Source organism: Musa acuminata, chromosome BXJ2-6 (genome assembly GCF_036884655.1).
Source record: "Musa acuminata AAA Group cultivar baxijiao chromosome BXJ2-6, Cavendish_Baxijiao_AAA, whole genome shotgun sequence".
NCBI lineage: Eukaryota > Viridiplantae > Streptophyta > Magnoliopsida > Zingiberales > Musaceae > Musa > Musa acuminata.
Window position 1 is genome coordinate 38,388,226 of NC_088343.1, and position 16,942 is coordinate 38,405,167.

At 39.2% G+C, this 16,942-nt stretch overlaps 2 protein-coding genes across 2 annotated transcripts; one reads left to right on the forward strand and one right to left on the reverse strand.

The window, feature by feature from the left end:
- Window positions 1-81: 81 nt before the first annotated feature.
- Window positions 82-1,981, forward strand: LOC103989201 (WRKY transcription factor 71). The gene is made up of 3 exons (XM_009407994.3): window positions 82-713; window positions 1,281-1,427; window positions 1,507-1,981. Exons 1-3 carry the CDS (start codon window positions 274-276, stop codon window positions 1,820-1,822), a joined length of 903 nt encoding a protein of 300 aa, XP_009406269.2. The 5' UTR covers window positions 82-273; the 3' UTR covers window positions 1,823-1,981.
- Window positions 1,982-4,796: 2,815 nt separating this feature from the next.
- Window positions 4,797-11,307, reverse strand: LOC103989202 (mitogen-activated protein kinase 10). Its single transcript, XM_009407995.3, has 10 exons — window positions 10,666-11,307; window positions 8,736-9,144; window positions 8,251-8,378; window positions 8,070-8,129; window positions 6,877-7,026; window positions 6,611-6,766; window positions 6,254-6,465; window positions 6,055-6,156; window positions 5,621-5,787; window positions 4,797-5,537 (listed from the first exon to the last, which is right to left on the reverse strand). The coding sequence occupies exons 1-10, from the start codon at window positions 10,687-10,689 to the stop codon at window positions 5,122-5,124; spliced, it is 1,824 nt and encodes a 607-aa protein (XP_009406270.2). The 5' UTR covers window positions 10,690-11,307; the 3' UTR covers window positions 4,797-5,121.
- Window positions 11,308-16,942: the final 5,635 nt, after the last annotated feature.

Genomic DNA, 16,942 nt, shown 5'->3' on the forward strand with positions numbered 1-16,942 from the left:
ATGCCTTGTCTCTGCCACCGACGCGTCGCCGTTCTTCCCTTGCGGGCGTCAACCATTCCTTATATTTTCCCCACAGCAGAGCGAGGAAAAGGTGGAAGAGATCGCCTCATTTGATAGATTAGGGAGTTGTGTTCCAAAGTCGTGCATCTATCTGCCCGCATCTTTGCACCAAAACAAAAGAAAGAAGACAAAAGCCAGCCTCTTTCTTCCTTCCTTTCTCAGACCGTCTCGCTAGTCTTTATTCGCTTCCTTCTCTCCCTGATTGCTCTCTCCATGTCCGGGGAGAGAACCGAGCCCTACCTCCATGGCCACTACGACGATCTCTTCTCCATCTTCTCCCAGAAGCCAGGCGGTGGTAGAGCCGACGGTCTTCAAGGTTTCGATCATCAGATGGCGTCTCATGTCCTGAGCCCGAGTGACCGCTTGCATGGGTCGCCGATGGACTACCTCCTGCTAGCTCGAGGCTTCGATTTCTCGAGCTCGCAGCCAGATGATCTAGTGGTAGGTAGTCGCAGGAGCAAGACCGCTCCGGCCGGGGGAAGCGATGGGAAGACTCTGGTGACGCCCAACTTTTCCACGTCTTCGTCATCGACGGAGCTGGTGGGCGAAGAAGACTCGGGGCCTCGCAAGACGGATCAGCGGAAGCAGGAGGAGGAAGAGGACGAGAAGCAGGCGGAGGGGGGTGAAGAAGGGCCTGACGAGTTCAAGAAAGCGTAGGCTTCGATCGCTCCCTCTATTGTCTGTGCTGCTATTGTTCTTCTGTTCTTGATGCCGGACAGTTTTGTCAGGCGCCGTATGATGACTGCGTTACATGCGTGTCTTGGGGAAGAAAACTTCAGCTGCAAGTTAGATCCGCCTTGTGATCTTCTTCCCTTGGTTGTTATTCTAATTGGGGTGGCAATTCACTGCCTCTAGGGTTTCCCTCCTCCTCTCACAAAGCAAATCTTACCTTTTAGGTTTTCCCTATTGCAATTCAAGAGATTCAAAGGTTTCTTTTTCCTCTTGTTTATCTTGATAAGATCAGCTGGCTTTTGGAGGGGCATCAATTACTTAGATCATAGCATCTGTACCTGATCTAGAATCTAAAAATCTCAAATACTGTCTGTCTATGGTGCAATTTGGTAACAAGAACACAGGGATCTCCGATTTCGAGGTTCTAATGTGAGGTGTTTTTTTGGGTTTGGATCTTGAATAGGTAGTCATTAGATGAACATGCATACAAATATTGGAGCAGGAGACTGATACTAATGGGTATATGTTGTCCGAAAATGATGGCGCAGGAACAATCCAAGGAGGAAGAAAGGAGAGAAGAGGGAAAGGGAGCCCCGGTTTGCGTTCATGACCAGGAGTGAGGTGGATCACCTGGAAGATGGCTATCGGTGGAGGAAGTACGGCCAGAAGGCAGTCAAGAACAGCGCTTATCCAAGGTGAGCAGTCTGCACCTCATGAACTCGTCATCTTGCTAGCCAACCCATCTTTAATCGATGACATCTGCATCGACTTCAGAAGCTACTACCGATGCACAGCCCAAAGTTGCGATGTGAAGAAGAGAGTGGAGAGATCACACCAGGATCCAACAGTCGTGATCACCACCTACGAAGGGCACCACACTCATCACAGTCCTGTGAACGTCTGGGGCAGCACATACTCGTCGTCACCCTCACCGGCGATGCCGACGAACCTTCACCACGACCTTCTGTTGCAGCAAGCCTTCCCGGCGGGATACACGAACCCTAATATGCATTTGCCAAGGCCACCAACTCCGGACTATGGTCTCTTGCAGGACATTGTTACCTCCTTCGATCACAGCAGCCAACGATAGTATGAATGCTTTTCTCTACCTTTGCGCTCCTTGTGCGCGTAGTAGTTTAAGTGCAAGAACACTGTCTAATCAATCCATGGTGTGTGTATATTATACATGGAAACTCTGATCGAATTCCAAACTCACTCTTTTATTCGGAGAGTAGTCTTGTTTGCTTGACTTGGAGTTAGAAATCCATTGATGATTAGTGTGAGCCAAATTCATCAGAGTTAATATATATATATTGAGTAGACACCAACTCGATTCAAATACCTAAGCTATTAGATTGTGGGATAGACTCAAACACCGGCATGAGGGCTTATTATTATCATGGTTGGTCTCGTTCTCGTTTGGTAGATACATGGAGTTGGAAGTACAATTCGATTAATTCGGCTCCATGCCTTCTTTATGAGATCACACGTACAATGGTCATTTGTGCTTGTTAGGGACGTACTATCATATATATACTTATGACTGCTTCTTAGGGACCTGAATTTTTGTGCTTTATCTTTGTCGACAGGGCATGACTTAGTAGTGCCTGTGGTTGAGTGATACAAGGAGAGAATGCCTTGAGAATTTTCTGGGTTATCACTCTTTCTTTTCGATGAGTTACAATCCACCATATGCAACTCTCATGAATAAGTGGGCAGCTCTTGTTGATTCTTTGGAGTGACTGCTGTCAAAAGCATTTATTTGTTTATAGACTGTTAATATATGTTATTAATGTTCTAACTTATGTTAGGCTTTTCGTAGAATGAAAAGATCCTAAAGTTTTATCATCGCTCTGATATCAAATGATAAGACTCTAAAGTCTTATCATTTGGTATCAGAGCGACGATAAGACTTTAGAGTCTTATCATATGGTATCAGAGCCACGATAAGATCTTAGGGTTTTATCAATTGGTATCAGAGCGACGATAAAACTTTAATGTCTTATTATTTGGTATCAGAACGACGATAAAACTTTAGGATCTTATCATAAAACTTCAGGATAGAGGATAATTTTTTTTAATAATAAAAAAATTATTATATCCTAATTACTCTTTTTATTCTTATTTACTTATTTAAGTTTAATTTTTTTATATTTTATTTTATCTAATCTTAACTATTTGAATTAATCTTATCACATCCTCTTAATTCTTTGAAGTTATCTTCAAAAAACTATTTTTTTTTTTAAATAGAGACTCATCTATTGCTTGTTGTAGCAACGTAGAACACTCTTACATCTTTCTGTATATTTTTATTCATTTGATTTTTTTGATCTTCGGTAATATTAGGATCTTATTGATCATATTCAACAAAATTTTCTTATATCAAATTCTATAATTCTTGTGAAATAAATAGAATTTTCATCTTAATGGTCTAAAATTAATAATTATCATCTTTAAATATAGAAAGAAATTAATTAGGAATACTTACTCCAATGCTTGTCATCTTCTTGTTTTTTTTTTCTGGATCTATTAATTTTTTTAATTAATGTACTTTGAATTACAATTTTCTTTAGAAAAAGAAAGAGTAATTTTTTTAATTAATGTACTCCAATAAAATTTTTCACATTCATTTATTCATTTTAAAATAAATTCTTATCTTTTATTTTATCTAATCCTAATTATTTGAATGAATAATATCTAATTAACATTAAAAGAAATAGTAATGTTACTGCTATATCTCAGAAGTAGCATCCAATCCGCCGCATGCTACTTCTTTAGGCTACTACGTGTACAGCCAAGTCAAACTAAAAAGCTGCTATTTCATCAGTACTGCCATAAACGTATCTGATCTGGTGCGGATAACAACGGAGCACCATGCTCCGATCATACTTCACTTCAGTTTGATCACCCAAGAGATGATGTCTTAAAAGAGAGATGAAGAATCTGTGAGTCGGAACATAGAGCAGCCAGTCTTAACTGCAACAGTAGCTAATCAACATGGCATCTTCAATCGTTCTCAATTTTCTTTGCTTTTTTATCTTCTTTTTCCTATCTTTTCTTTCCCTTTTTCTTTTGTTTCCTGCAGCACTGGTAAGTCTGAACTCAGTCCTTTTGAAATTAGATGCTTCGAGTTTCCTTCACTCATCTCCTTTCCCAATTTCAAGAAAAGAAAAAACCAGCATAATGTGATTTGTTCTTTAACTGCACAAAGTTGATGTCGGGAGAGAGATTCTCCGTTCAAAATTAACGTTGATCGTAGTCGAAATAAAAATTCATGCAAACCCATGTTTCAAGAATTACATGTTTAGTGGTATCATCATGGCTAATTATAGATTATTTTATATAATTAGTTATATTTAACACCTCGATCGATTTATATATTTATGAAAATAAAATATTTAATATTATTGTTCCAATAAAACATATTTTTTTTAATTTTTAATCTTATGAAATTATCTTTTTAACTCTTGTAGGAATCTCAATCTTTTACTCGCGTAAATATCAGAATTAGAGATCGAGATACTAAAGATAAGTAACAATATGATATGAAGTTATCTAACAATAGTTCTTATTTTATTTTTCAGATTTTTTGCTTACAAGTTAATAATAAAATAAAATAAAATAATAATAATATTTTTCAGATTTAATGACCCACTGCACCAAGCTTTAGTCCAATGGCTTCATTTCTTGGGGACAGTTGAGGATGTTCCTTCAATTATTCCTGTTGAAGCTAACAACTTCCATAATAATGAATTAATATTCTAATGCAGTAGTTTGAATAAATTTTATTGGTTTAAAAATATTTTATATTTATTATAAATTATCTCATGACAACATCCACTCAACACAACAAAGAACAAGAAATAAATACAAAATAAATGAAATCGGATTTAAGATTCATATTCTTTTTTAATAAGTCAAAATTATTAGATATTTAATTTAATATAATAATTATTATTTTTATTATTTTATACTTAAATATATAAAAATTAAACTTGCAAGAAGAAGAAAACCTACGTCACATCAATCATTACTGGCAACGTTACATCAAAGATACAGCACCATATGGAAAAAGAGAACTAAAGATTAAAAGAATATCTGATGAGAGAGAGAGAGAGGAGAGAGTAAAGAAGTCAAACAAGAAACAATTTCAAACTGTAAGCGAAGATGAACAGTTCCACGAGAGCTGTGCTTACATGCCATCCTTTCTTAGTGTTCCGTCATTTACAGTACGCAGCACAAATTGCAAGTGCGAAGTGGAAGCTCTCATCGCTCTTGCCCAGTCTCGTCATTTTATCCTCTATCCTCTGCATCGTCATCTCCCTGTAGGCTATCTTTTACGTCTGTATGGAATATTAGAGTGCGAGGAACAGTCCCCCCTGTCGGTGCTTAGTACATGCTTGTCATGCCGAACTGAACGGTGCCAACATTTCTATGACCAGCACCAGCACCAGCAGCTGCGACAATCCCATTGAAGGGGGATTTCACCTGCAACAGGCTTGCCGCCACAGTGTTCCTCTCGGCTGGCTCAGCCGTGGCTGCTGAGAGATAGAAGGGGGAAGCTCTCATGTCAAGAGCTATGTCTGGAGACACCTTCCCGGGCATGCATGGTTGTGGCGACTTATGCTGCATGGATTCCCGATCAGCCTCCAAGTTTCCTGCACTACCGTGATGACAGTATGCTGGAGGAATGACAGGTTGCTGCGGAAGAACTGCATTCCTGATGTACCGTCTTGGATCATAAGCATCCTTCACACTTCCACTTTCGTATGGCATCACCGGACCAACAACTTTTCCTGGTCTAGCTGAAAAGAGAAGCACAATATTAGACGGTCGGCACGTAGCAGCAGTGTTACTACTAACGGGCATCCTGGATCCGAGCAAATACCAGTAGAAATCCTTTGTGCCACCTGTGAAGCCCTTGCTATGCTTCCGTATGACTTTTCGATGTCTCGAGTGTTCTTGCATGCCTCATCTGTGCCTTGCCTATCTCTCGAAGAACTCATGTTTGGTTGGTCGGTTGGGGGGGTGGTTGTAGAGTGAACCACCGTAGACCTACCAGGAGGCAATTTGATGATAAAGATATGAAGAAATTAAATTACAGGCAACATTTAACGAGAATAAGAACATGTGTATCGATTGCAAAAGCATGTTCATCACAGAATTAGAGTATTCTGAACGAAGAAAAGGTTAACAATCTTGGAATTTTATCAACTGGTAGTACGTTACACTCTTAAATGAATTTTATCCTTCTAAATCATGATAAATCTGGAACTTTACCTACATACATGTAAAAAGCAAAGGAACAACGATCAAAATTACCTAGGGAGAGAAACATGCTTCCTGTCTAATGGAATTACAGGCCCATTTTTACCGCCATTCTCCTCGAGGTGAGCAAATTGCTTTCTAAACTGATCAACAGCACTGCACAAACAGAAAGCAGGAAATATTACCAATTCATGAGAATGTCAGAACCAGGATGATTAGACACTGAAGGGAGAATGGATCTGAAATATAAAACCTAGGATATAGGAAGTTCGTCCTTTCAGTTCCATTAATGTAGTCCTGGAGCAACTGAGGATGATATTCTAATATCTCACGGAAGATAAGTTCTCGTATGTCCTCTTTGGTCAACCTTCGTCGCTCGAACTCAAACTCCATCTTTGTGATTGGCTGGCAAGATGGTTCTCTCTCTACCTTGGCAAGACCTTTAAAATACGGATCAGCCAATGCCTGGTACATGAGAAGGAGTCGTGTTAACTTTTGAGGACAGCACTTGATCTATCTGATAAAGATTACTAGATATATCAAAAGTATCGACAAGAAAAAAAATCATGAGAACAGATATGAAGACATGGATCTAACTGGATGTGCATACCTCTTCAGCTGTTGGCCGGTCCTTAGGGTCAAATGCTAAAAGCCTCTCTAGAAGTTTCAATGCCAAAGGATCTGCATTTGGGAACTTTTGTGCAAATGGTACAGGCTGTTTTTTCCTCATGCTGCCCAAGTACCTCCTTGCCTTCTCATTCCGGACCTGGAATCAGAAAAGAACAGGAAGGATATGTACATTGAGAATTTTCAGATTTCTTTCTCCTTTCCAAAACAACTGCATCTTAATATTTAGTTTTTAAGCAATTACCATACCCTAGAAATTGTGTCTAAGGAAGGTGTCCCCAGAAGATCAGTCATCAAATCCAACTGATGAACCACATTTTTGCCAGGGAAAAGAGGCTTGCCTGTCAATACCTCAGCAAAAATGCAACCAATGCTCCAAATATCGATAGCAGGGGTATACTGCGATTTCAGAAAAAGCAGTCAGTATCTTTTTTAACAAAATCTCACAGTTCAAATATAGAAACTGAAAAATAAAAAAAAAACCAATTCAAGTACCTGTTGTTAAAGATATTTCAGCTTACAGGAGTTTCAAAATCCTTCCTGAAGAAGCATTTTTTAATATATGTAATTATTATGTTTCTTACAAGTTTATAACAAAACCCACCAAAACAAGACAACTGTTAAACTGACCAAACTTATCAAGAATATCCAACTACAACAATTTCGAGTCCATAACGTTTTGACTGTCAGTGGCAATAGAGCATCAAGTAAATTAATAACTGTAGAGTCCTCAACAGATCACACGATTGATAACATACTAGAAAACAAAAAACTCTCATTATTGTTAATGCCAACATTCTAGTGGCCCTTGTCCCCCAACTATTTGTAAGCCCATCAAAAAACCAAAAGACATGGTGACACACAAAGTAAAATTGTCTTTCTAAAGTTCGAATAGTGCTTCCATTACATAATCCTCGATGCATAAAGAAAAAAAATATTTTTATTCTTTAAACAAAGGGAGTATATCACAACACCCTAATCGGAGCAGAGAATGAAGTATTGGAACCCAAGGCAGTAACATATTCACACTAATTGGTAACTGCTTTAGTTAAATGAGGTGCAAAACTTTCAACAATATATTCAATTAATAGCACATGAGATCATCTAATAGCAAGAAATATTTTAGAAATGTTCATGAAGGAGAGGATTTCTTGATTAGTTGTTATAATTGAAAATTTGAAACACAGAAGCAAAGAACAAATTACAAAACAAGACCAGAAGTTCAAGCCAAGGTGCATAAGTATTTGGTAGACGATCGGATCTACATATCATGAAAATAGACCTACCATATGTTTCAACTTTGCATGGCCATGACTTTAAAAAAATGATTAATGCATGAACGTACTTGCATGATCATGTCTGTATATGCTTCAAGCACCAAATATGATAGTGCAAATTTTTCACAGGGGTAATGACATTAAAATCATCAAGTAATATGTTACCTTTGAAAAGAATGATCCACATAACTCAGGAGCCCTATACCACCTGGTTGCGACATAATCCTGTTACATATTAGTGCTTTAGAAGGTCAAAAAGTGTAGTAGTTGCTTCTTAAATGACAACACACAAGCGAAGGATATTAGTAGATTATAACAGAAGTAGAAAAAAAATCTTCAAACATACCGTCCAAAATATTGTTGTGGGTGTATCACTAAATGCGGCTCTTGCTAGTCCAAAGTCACAAATTTTCAGTTTGCAGTTTGCATTTGCTAATATGTTTTTTGGCTTTAAATCACGATGATACACATTAGCTGCACAGAAACAAATTGAATGTCAGAATGTTGATTCCTCAAGATTACTCAGCATTCCAAACATAGTCGAATTACGATCATAACGAATAGTCATACACACAAAAAAAGAGACAAATTGCCAGAAGTTGAAACCCAAATCGACAAACATGCATCATATATAAGTTTGAGAAGAAAAAGGCAGGAATTTCATAGAATGAAGGATAAATGGACAATTTGTTATGCATGTGGAAACCAACAAAGACCGTTCCTGGCAAGAGACCGTCACTGACTAGACAAAAAGAAAAGAAAAACAATCAAAAGTTACATTAACTCATATCAAACAATAACTGCATAAATTTCTAAAATATAAGTCTTTACCTGTGTGGATATATTTTAGTGCACGAAGCAGCTGATAAAGAAAAAACTGATAATGTTCTCTTGTTAAGTCATCATTTGCCTTGATAACTTGGTGAAGATCTGACTCCATGAGCTCAAAAACAACATAAATATCTTTGAATTCCCTCCTTGACGGTGGCAATACAATGTGCTTTATCTCCACTATATCAGGATGTCTTAGAAGACGAAGAAGTTTGATCTCACGAAGGATTCTAACAGCATCAGAGATGTGTTCAAAAATATCATGTATCTTCTTGATTGCCACCTTCTCGCCAGTATGTGTATCAATTGCTGAACAAACCACTCCGTAGCTACCTTTGCCAATAACCTCCTGAATTTTGTATCTATTGGCATCCCCATATTCACTGAAAAAGTCCAATTCTGGTGAATTCTGCAGAAGACAATGAGGAAAAATAACAGTTCAAATCGGGAAGAAGCAAAAGATGATCACTATTTCTCAGTTTTCAAATCCAATAATTTGTGCTTGAGAAAAACATTATTGGTATTGTGTTACTCGATCATCAATTAAAATTCAGTCGATCATCTCTCTGAAAAGTAACAAAGATAATAAAACAAACTACATTATAGATGAGAAATTGAAAATTACCAAACTTGTGAACTCCTCCAGTAAACCGTCACTAATGCTATAATGCAAATTACAATTCATAAAAAATGCAACAGAGCTTACAAGAAATAAAACAATCCTCAATACTATTACCACAGGCATCTCAAATCCTGTGAGGAATCAACTGATTAAGCAACTTTTTCCATGCAAGGAATTGCAAATTTAGTACATCACAATTGAAAGCAAATGGCCAATAATCGAATTGATGCTTTGAGTTAGTAAATTGAACAAGTTTCTCAATTAATGAGAAAATTGTGATACACGTATTTACCTTTTTTAATATACTGCAAGGAAATTTGCATATGTAAATGGTATGCATCCATACAAGTCTTTCTTCTGTTATAAAGTTGTAACAGGGAATTTGTGGGGCCACATACCTATAATTACCAAACCTGCCTGATACATCAACTTACATATTGCATTGATGCCAACCTATGGCACTGATTGGCATTAAGGACTAAGTCGATTTCCTCAGTCTCTACAGATGACTATATATATGTATATGTTCGTTTCAAACAGCATCAAGGCACCATCTCAGAGCATCCTAAGAAACCCAAGCCATTATATGGACCATCATAAGCAATTTGCAAGATGAGAACACAATCCCAAAGAAGTCCAATAAATAAAAATTTTTTATCACCACCCAAGTCTGAAGAACTATATGGCCTATCAATTTCTTTCAGCCCAAATCATCGATCAAAATATTGAAATTAATAATAATACACTCATAAGACCCTTATAAGTCAATATTAGTATTGTCCAATATTAGTATTGTCCGCTTATTACAAACAAACAAACAAGCAAAACCTGTGCCTTTGACAAAGGTAAGCAAAACCAAGAACACGCAAAAAAGAATCCTGAGATTACCGACTGTAGCTATTTGGACTCGGTTCCGAGGAGAATTATATCGAACTTTTGACGAGTACCAGATTAGTTAAGTGAAACGTACAGACTCAAAACAGGAAGTTGGTATGCGACTTGGTACAATCTTTGACAGAATCTCATCTCGACCAAGCTAATCGTTCCGTTCACAAATCGATGAGTTTTAGCTGTAGAATTGACTCAGTTTAGGTAACAAAAACCCATTCGAAGAAGGAGGAGGAGGTGAAATTAGAAGAAAATTGCGGGAAAAGGAGGAGAGCAGAGAGATAGAAACAGGATAAAACCAGTCAATAGGAGCAACTCAGCACTCGAACTAAGCACAAACTGACCGAGACCATCAGATCTACATCGTGAGTTAAACAGAGAAAGAGAACCGACAGGCCAAGCACGGATCAAAAGACCCACCTTTTTCCGCTGATCTTGCTGCATTTTTACGGCTTAGCACTTGGCCGTCCTGACGAATAAATCCAAGCTTCTTCCTCTTTTCTCCTCCTCCTCCTCTCTTTCTCCACTATCACCTCTCTCTCCTTTTCACGCACTCCGTAAAACTCAGCACGAGATTGAGCTCAAAAAGAACGGATCTCTAAAAGATCAGCCGCATTTGCCCCACCGGTCCCAGCTCCGGATCACAATCCCCCAGTCCCGCGCTACCCCGCACGGATCTTCCCAAAGGCAGACAGACAAGATCCAATCCTGAATGCACTCGCAGTCCCTCAACGCAAAACGAGCCACGAGGACGCCGTTTCCGCTAAGATCATAACCAGGGATAGCTAGGCCGCCACATCATCTTTCTCCTCCTCCTCCTCGTCCTCGCTTCCTGTACTGCCGCCACTCGCACTCCGCAAGATCCGGCCCCTCGACGTACCGAATCAGAACCAGAGCTCTTCCTCTCCACCGCCTCGACGAAATCCCTCGACTATTCCCTCAAAAATCCCCAAGCACAAAGGAATCGAGCCCGAAGCCCTAATCCGCGGGCTCCTTATAGCGAGAGGCGAAAGAGGCCGACAGAGCGAGAGAGGGAAGAGGTGGTGGGAGTTGTTTCCCGTGTTAATTGTTGTCGATGCGGGGTAGGAGTCGGACTATAAAGCGTTTTCTCCTTATTTCTATGGACAGAAATGTCCTTAGCCTTTAGGCGATGGCTACATTGAAACATGGGCACTGAAGGTAATTATGAACAAACAATGAGGGTATTTCCGTAAGAATGTGGGAGTCGAACACAGCGGAGCTTTGCGTGCCCGTGTAGCTTTTGCGACCGGCGGTAGCCGCTGTTTGGTACCACTTCGAATCTTCCCCCTTTTTTTTTACCGTTGGAGGTGGAGAAATATAATATGGTTTTTTATTCATTTTATCTCCTAAAAATAAATATTTAAAATACAATTTTAAATTTATTTTATTTTCTTTGGCAGCTTAAAAAATGAGCCACTTTTGGTTGCAAAACATATTCTAAAACTAAAATGATTTTTGTCTGAGCAAATAATGAAGCCAACAAAAGGATATCTCAACCTACCGCTGCAAGATGCAGCTATTTTAATGAAGTTGGTGTTACTCGAGGAAAAGAAAAGAGATGAAGTCTGGTGTTTGTTGTCTTCCTCATGAGAATGCCAACAGAGGTTAGGTGTGGCTGTTGACCAAGTTTTACCCAAACATGGTCAAAGTTGGTATGTGCACTACTGGAAATTGAGTTGGTCATGCATGCATGAGTCTATCCACCAGGTAATGGTATTTTCCTGGAATGTTCAATGAACCATTGAAAGACTCTGAGGAGAGTTTTAACTGCGGTCAACCTCCCAAGGTAGAAAAGGTGATGCTGATCTCATTAATGAAGTGCAAATTGCATGCAAATGCAGGTAAGCTATTAGTCAGCAGGGCTTCTGAGGTACTACTCTTGGTTGAGTTTACTCATCAATGAACATTGATGAAGTAGCAATTGCATGCGAATGTAAGTAAGATGTTAATATGAAGCCGAGGTTGTGAGGACTTATTCTTGGTTCAATTTACAGATTAAAGGGCAAAACAACAGCAGCTCTGCATCCATGAATCTACTGCTATCTCATCTTCCAGCTCTGCAAGCAAGAAAGACATTTGACATCTGACAAGTTTTTGACTTGTTTGAACGGTTGAATGAGTTTGTCCAAAATAATCTATTCTGCAGAAATGTTCTGATTGCTACCTGTTACCCTTCTGCCGAAAGTAACCCACCAACAAGCCTATTGTGGGGCACAACAAAGCTAAGGCTAATGCTATGCTGTGCTTATTGACTTGCTAAATACACAGGAACAGGAGTATGTTCTTGGTTCAATTAAACCTCATCATCTCTGCATCAGAGCATTGCAGATGGTGAAAGAAGTGAAATAGCATGGACAGATATCATACAACCTGCAGGGATTACAGCCAGTGCTGAATGAAGCTAACAAAACACAAGGTCTGAAGCGTGGCACTCAATGCTTGGCCTCGGTATATTGCAGAGCTATTCATGGTTGAGCTCAAAGAAAATGACTTGTATCAGTGATGGTTGACAACTGTGGTTTCTTGTAGGCATTCCCAGTGGTTGCTTGTCTTCTGCTCCAGCTGTAGGCACCACGAGTGCAAAATAATGCATCAAGATTCAATCACGATATAAATGCTGCTTATCACCTGTTCATAGGTTGGCCTCAATTATTATATGATCAAACAGGAGCATGCTCTTCCTGACAATCTTTCAAGGGTAAGGAGGTGAAAGGATGGAGATGGAGACCCTGCAACCCCATCATGGAGCTATTGATGGCAACGGCTGAGCTCTTAAATCACCATGTGACAGCCATGGGAGTAAAAGATCAGCCGACAGGGTGGTTTACCGATGCGTCCCTTTCTTGCAGACCCCCCCAACGCCTATCCTACAGCCATTACAGTGACTTCAGAGGTATAGCATGTCTTCAGACATATGATTCTTAATCTGTCATCATTCTCGATGTTTCCCTTGTGATATCTGCATATTATAGTCAGAGAAACATGAACGAACTCCTTCGCTTCTGTTACTGCAGAGTCAATAATCTCTTTGAGAACCGACACAATAAAGTAGAAGTTAATCCGATCGGCTCTCTCTCTCTCTCCTTTCTTGATGGATGCCTAATCTACAGCGCAAGGTTCTTTCCACGTGCTGCAAGCTGCTGCTCTCTTCTTCGTCAATGGGATGACCGAGGACTTAAAGTGTACAGAGGAGCAACAGTCGACGTAAAGGCTTTTCCTCGCAGCAGCGTCACGCATCTTTCCCTTCATCGCTTTCCTGCCACGTGAAATGGGTGCAGCTTGCATGCATGCGTCGGTGCGTCCGTCGCCACTTGTGAGACGCAACATTAGTCCTCTCTTTCCCGTGCTTCCAAGCTTCGGCTCGTGTAGCCATGGCCGGTGCTGCCATGGACACGGTGTTCCTTTGAACCCGGTCAATCTTATCCTTGGGGAAATCGTGTCCGAAGGAAGCCAAGCCATGGCGAAGACTTTTATTTATCGGCAGCGACTAGATTGCACGAATCCAGCAAAAAAGAGTCAACGCGTATGCGAATATAAATACTGTGGGTGCCACGTCAGCTCGGAGGTGGCGGGTGTACCGACCCGACCCGTTCGCTATCAAAATGAGATATATTATAAATAAACACATTTAAAAAAGGAGTATACTTTTCATAAATAATGTAAAAAAATGTTTAAAATAATTTAGGCCCAATGTGTTGAATTAATTATGAACAAACATTAAAAAAAATGGAACCTTCAATTGAGTGTTGGATCTAAAGAACCATAATCTAATCAATTTGACCACTGCTTACAAGATGGCAATAAAGATCATATTGACACATATTACAATGAGGGATTGGGTCTCTCATTTTTTTTTTTTTTTTTTTAATATTTAAGTTCAACAATCAAACAAATAATGAGATGAGGTTTTCCATATATGTATATTACTAATTTTTTAATAATTTTAATAATAATAATAACAACTTGTCTTCATTTAGACATATTGCAACCAAAAAGTTTGCCTTAAATAATTAGCTCGACAATGTGACCACACATTATAATTATGTGGTTGGTAAGGGACCTTTTTTTGTCTTTTCCTTCTCGTGCCTTATTTATTCTTTGACATTTTCTAAGTAAGATTAAAGTAATTGATATGAAACTCAGAAGGAAAAAGAAACAAGTGAATAATCTAATAATCTATTAGCCCTCATTTCTACTAATCTTATATATATTAAACAAAACAATCAAACCATATGGTCGGCATGAAATCTCATTGTGAGGCCTACCCTACCTAATTGATAGGGAATATAAAATTAATTACTCATCATTCGTCACCCAAACTTTATGTCAAAAATAAAGACCTAAAAAGTAGCTTCGGTTCGTTATTGAGTTGCCGAGCTACATCCCTGAAAAATATTCATAGTAATATTTTCAAAAATCTAAAAAATAGTTCGGGTAAGTTATAAATTATTTTCTCCACATGGTAGTATTATGATTTGAAAATATTATGAATTATATGCTCGAAAATACTAATGATTTGAAAATATTAAGAGAAAAGAATGATAGTATCATAATACATCCATAATGCTGGGTGTAATATGCTTTCGACTTAGATTGCAATTACAAATGATTTCATCAACTAAGTCGTCGTCCTGATTCGAGCAAAGTAGATCAGTCAACCTTAGTTGGCACCCCTCATATGATGCTCGAGTTGTTATGGTATTCCTCCTAATCGAAAGAAAGTAATAGAAAAGAAGGTTTCTTTGGTTGAAGCGAGTGAATGTACACCTCAGGTAATTACCGCGTAGGTAGTTGCTTATGCAACTCGGACGTCGACGACGAACACAAAAGTCTCAATATCACGTTAAATTTACCCCTCACCGACCCATGCTTACTTTGATTCCCACACATGCCGAATTCTTGATAGAGAAGGCCAAGTACGTGTGGAAAATATGCTCTCAGTGGGTCTGCATGTCTTGATAGGGAGAGAGAGAGAGAGAGAGAGAGCTTGGAAATGGCTGGTGAAACGCCTCATTCACCTAGTCATGTTGGTTGGGTACGAGGCGAAGACCATGGATGGCCGGCTTGTCCAATTGCTTCTGCCGGATGGGATCGGTGGAGTCAAGTGGGCGACACGTTTGGCTCGTGGAAGTAGGTGAGATATGGACCGTCGTCTCACACTGCGTCGTCTTCCTCGGTTGTAGCTTCTTCGTCTCATACCTAAACAGTAATGGCGAACCTAACGGTTGCTGGTGGTCTTCTTCACCAACCAATATGTATTAATATAAATATAAATATATAAAAGATCTATTATATATATTTTGTGTTTTTTCGAGAAGTGCTCCTATTTTCAGAATATTTTTTTTGCCTAATATTTGGAAAACTCTTTTTCCTCTCTTTTCTAAGGATGAATTGGTCAAGTAAAAATATTTTTACACTATGTTATATTATTTTCAGTAATTCTAAGAAAACACTATAACATAGTATAAAAAATATTATTATGGATTATTGTTCATCACTGACCCCTCTACACTTGGAGGGATGTATATATATATAGGATTAATTTCATGCTCTTTGGTCAATGCTTTCCTTCTGTTGAGGAATTCGGTGAGTACAATCAATGAGTCAAACACTAAGCAGATTGCATAATTCAAAGTCCATAAAAGACGGAAGAAAATGAAGAAACAATCAGTGGTAGGAGAACATATTGTGTTGTGATTCAAAGGTCATTACGGTGAGGGAAGAGAGAATCTACAGCAACAGTAGCTAAGAGAAGAAAGGGCGATGCATGTCACCATAAAACAAGACACAAAACAAAATGAATATTAGATCTCTGGGGATCATCAGCTTCAGACGCAAATGAAGTCGAGCTGTGACAGGCTTGCATGGTCCGATATGGCCATGTACCAAGAGACCGTCTCTATCAGCAACCGGAAGTAGAGAGACCCTCTTCTTCCTCCTAAGACGCCATGAGGGGTAAGGATTCCTTCTCTAATAAAAGCAAGCTAACACAAGGACCACTCGCAGGGGGCGCTTGTGGTTTGGCATGGCGTGGAAGCATCTCTCTCTCTCTCTCTCTCTCTCTCTCTCTGTTTGGTGAAATCTATCAATTGATGACTTGCTATCTTCCAGCTTGTAGGTGTGGCCATGAAAGGCCGAGAATTAAGTACCCCATGGCAGATGTCTTTGTCACCCGTGGTCTGCACTTTGCAGAGGGGAGCTTCTCCAAATTAGATGTAGGCCATGCGAAATCCACTTCGAATCAGATGAACAAAGGAAATTGAAGTTGAACCTTTCTTTGACAGTGTAACCTGGAAGAGAAACAATTGCAGGCACAAGTACAAACATCCCCTACATGAACGTGTAATGACTCCATGGGCTGAGGAGTCACTGTTCAAGCCCCAGGTAATGCTCAGATCCATTGAACCAGAAGAAGAGAGTGGGTTTGGTACGATCACCATTCTTGGTGCCTCAGCTGGAGGAAGGTTGTTGACAAAAGGGAGATCAAGATCGACCAGCAACCTGCTCTGAACCTAAAAAGTCAGATGTAGAACTTGGAAGATGGAAGACGAGCATTTCAATGCCAAGATCTGTTGGTGGACACAATCTCCTCAACATTCTTAACGTAGAAGACTGTTAAGCACTTCATTAATTGAAGTCTGCATAAAGTTTGGCAAGTGTAGAATCCAGGAAAAGG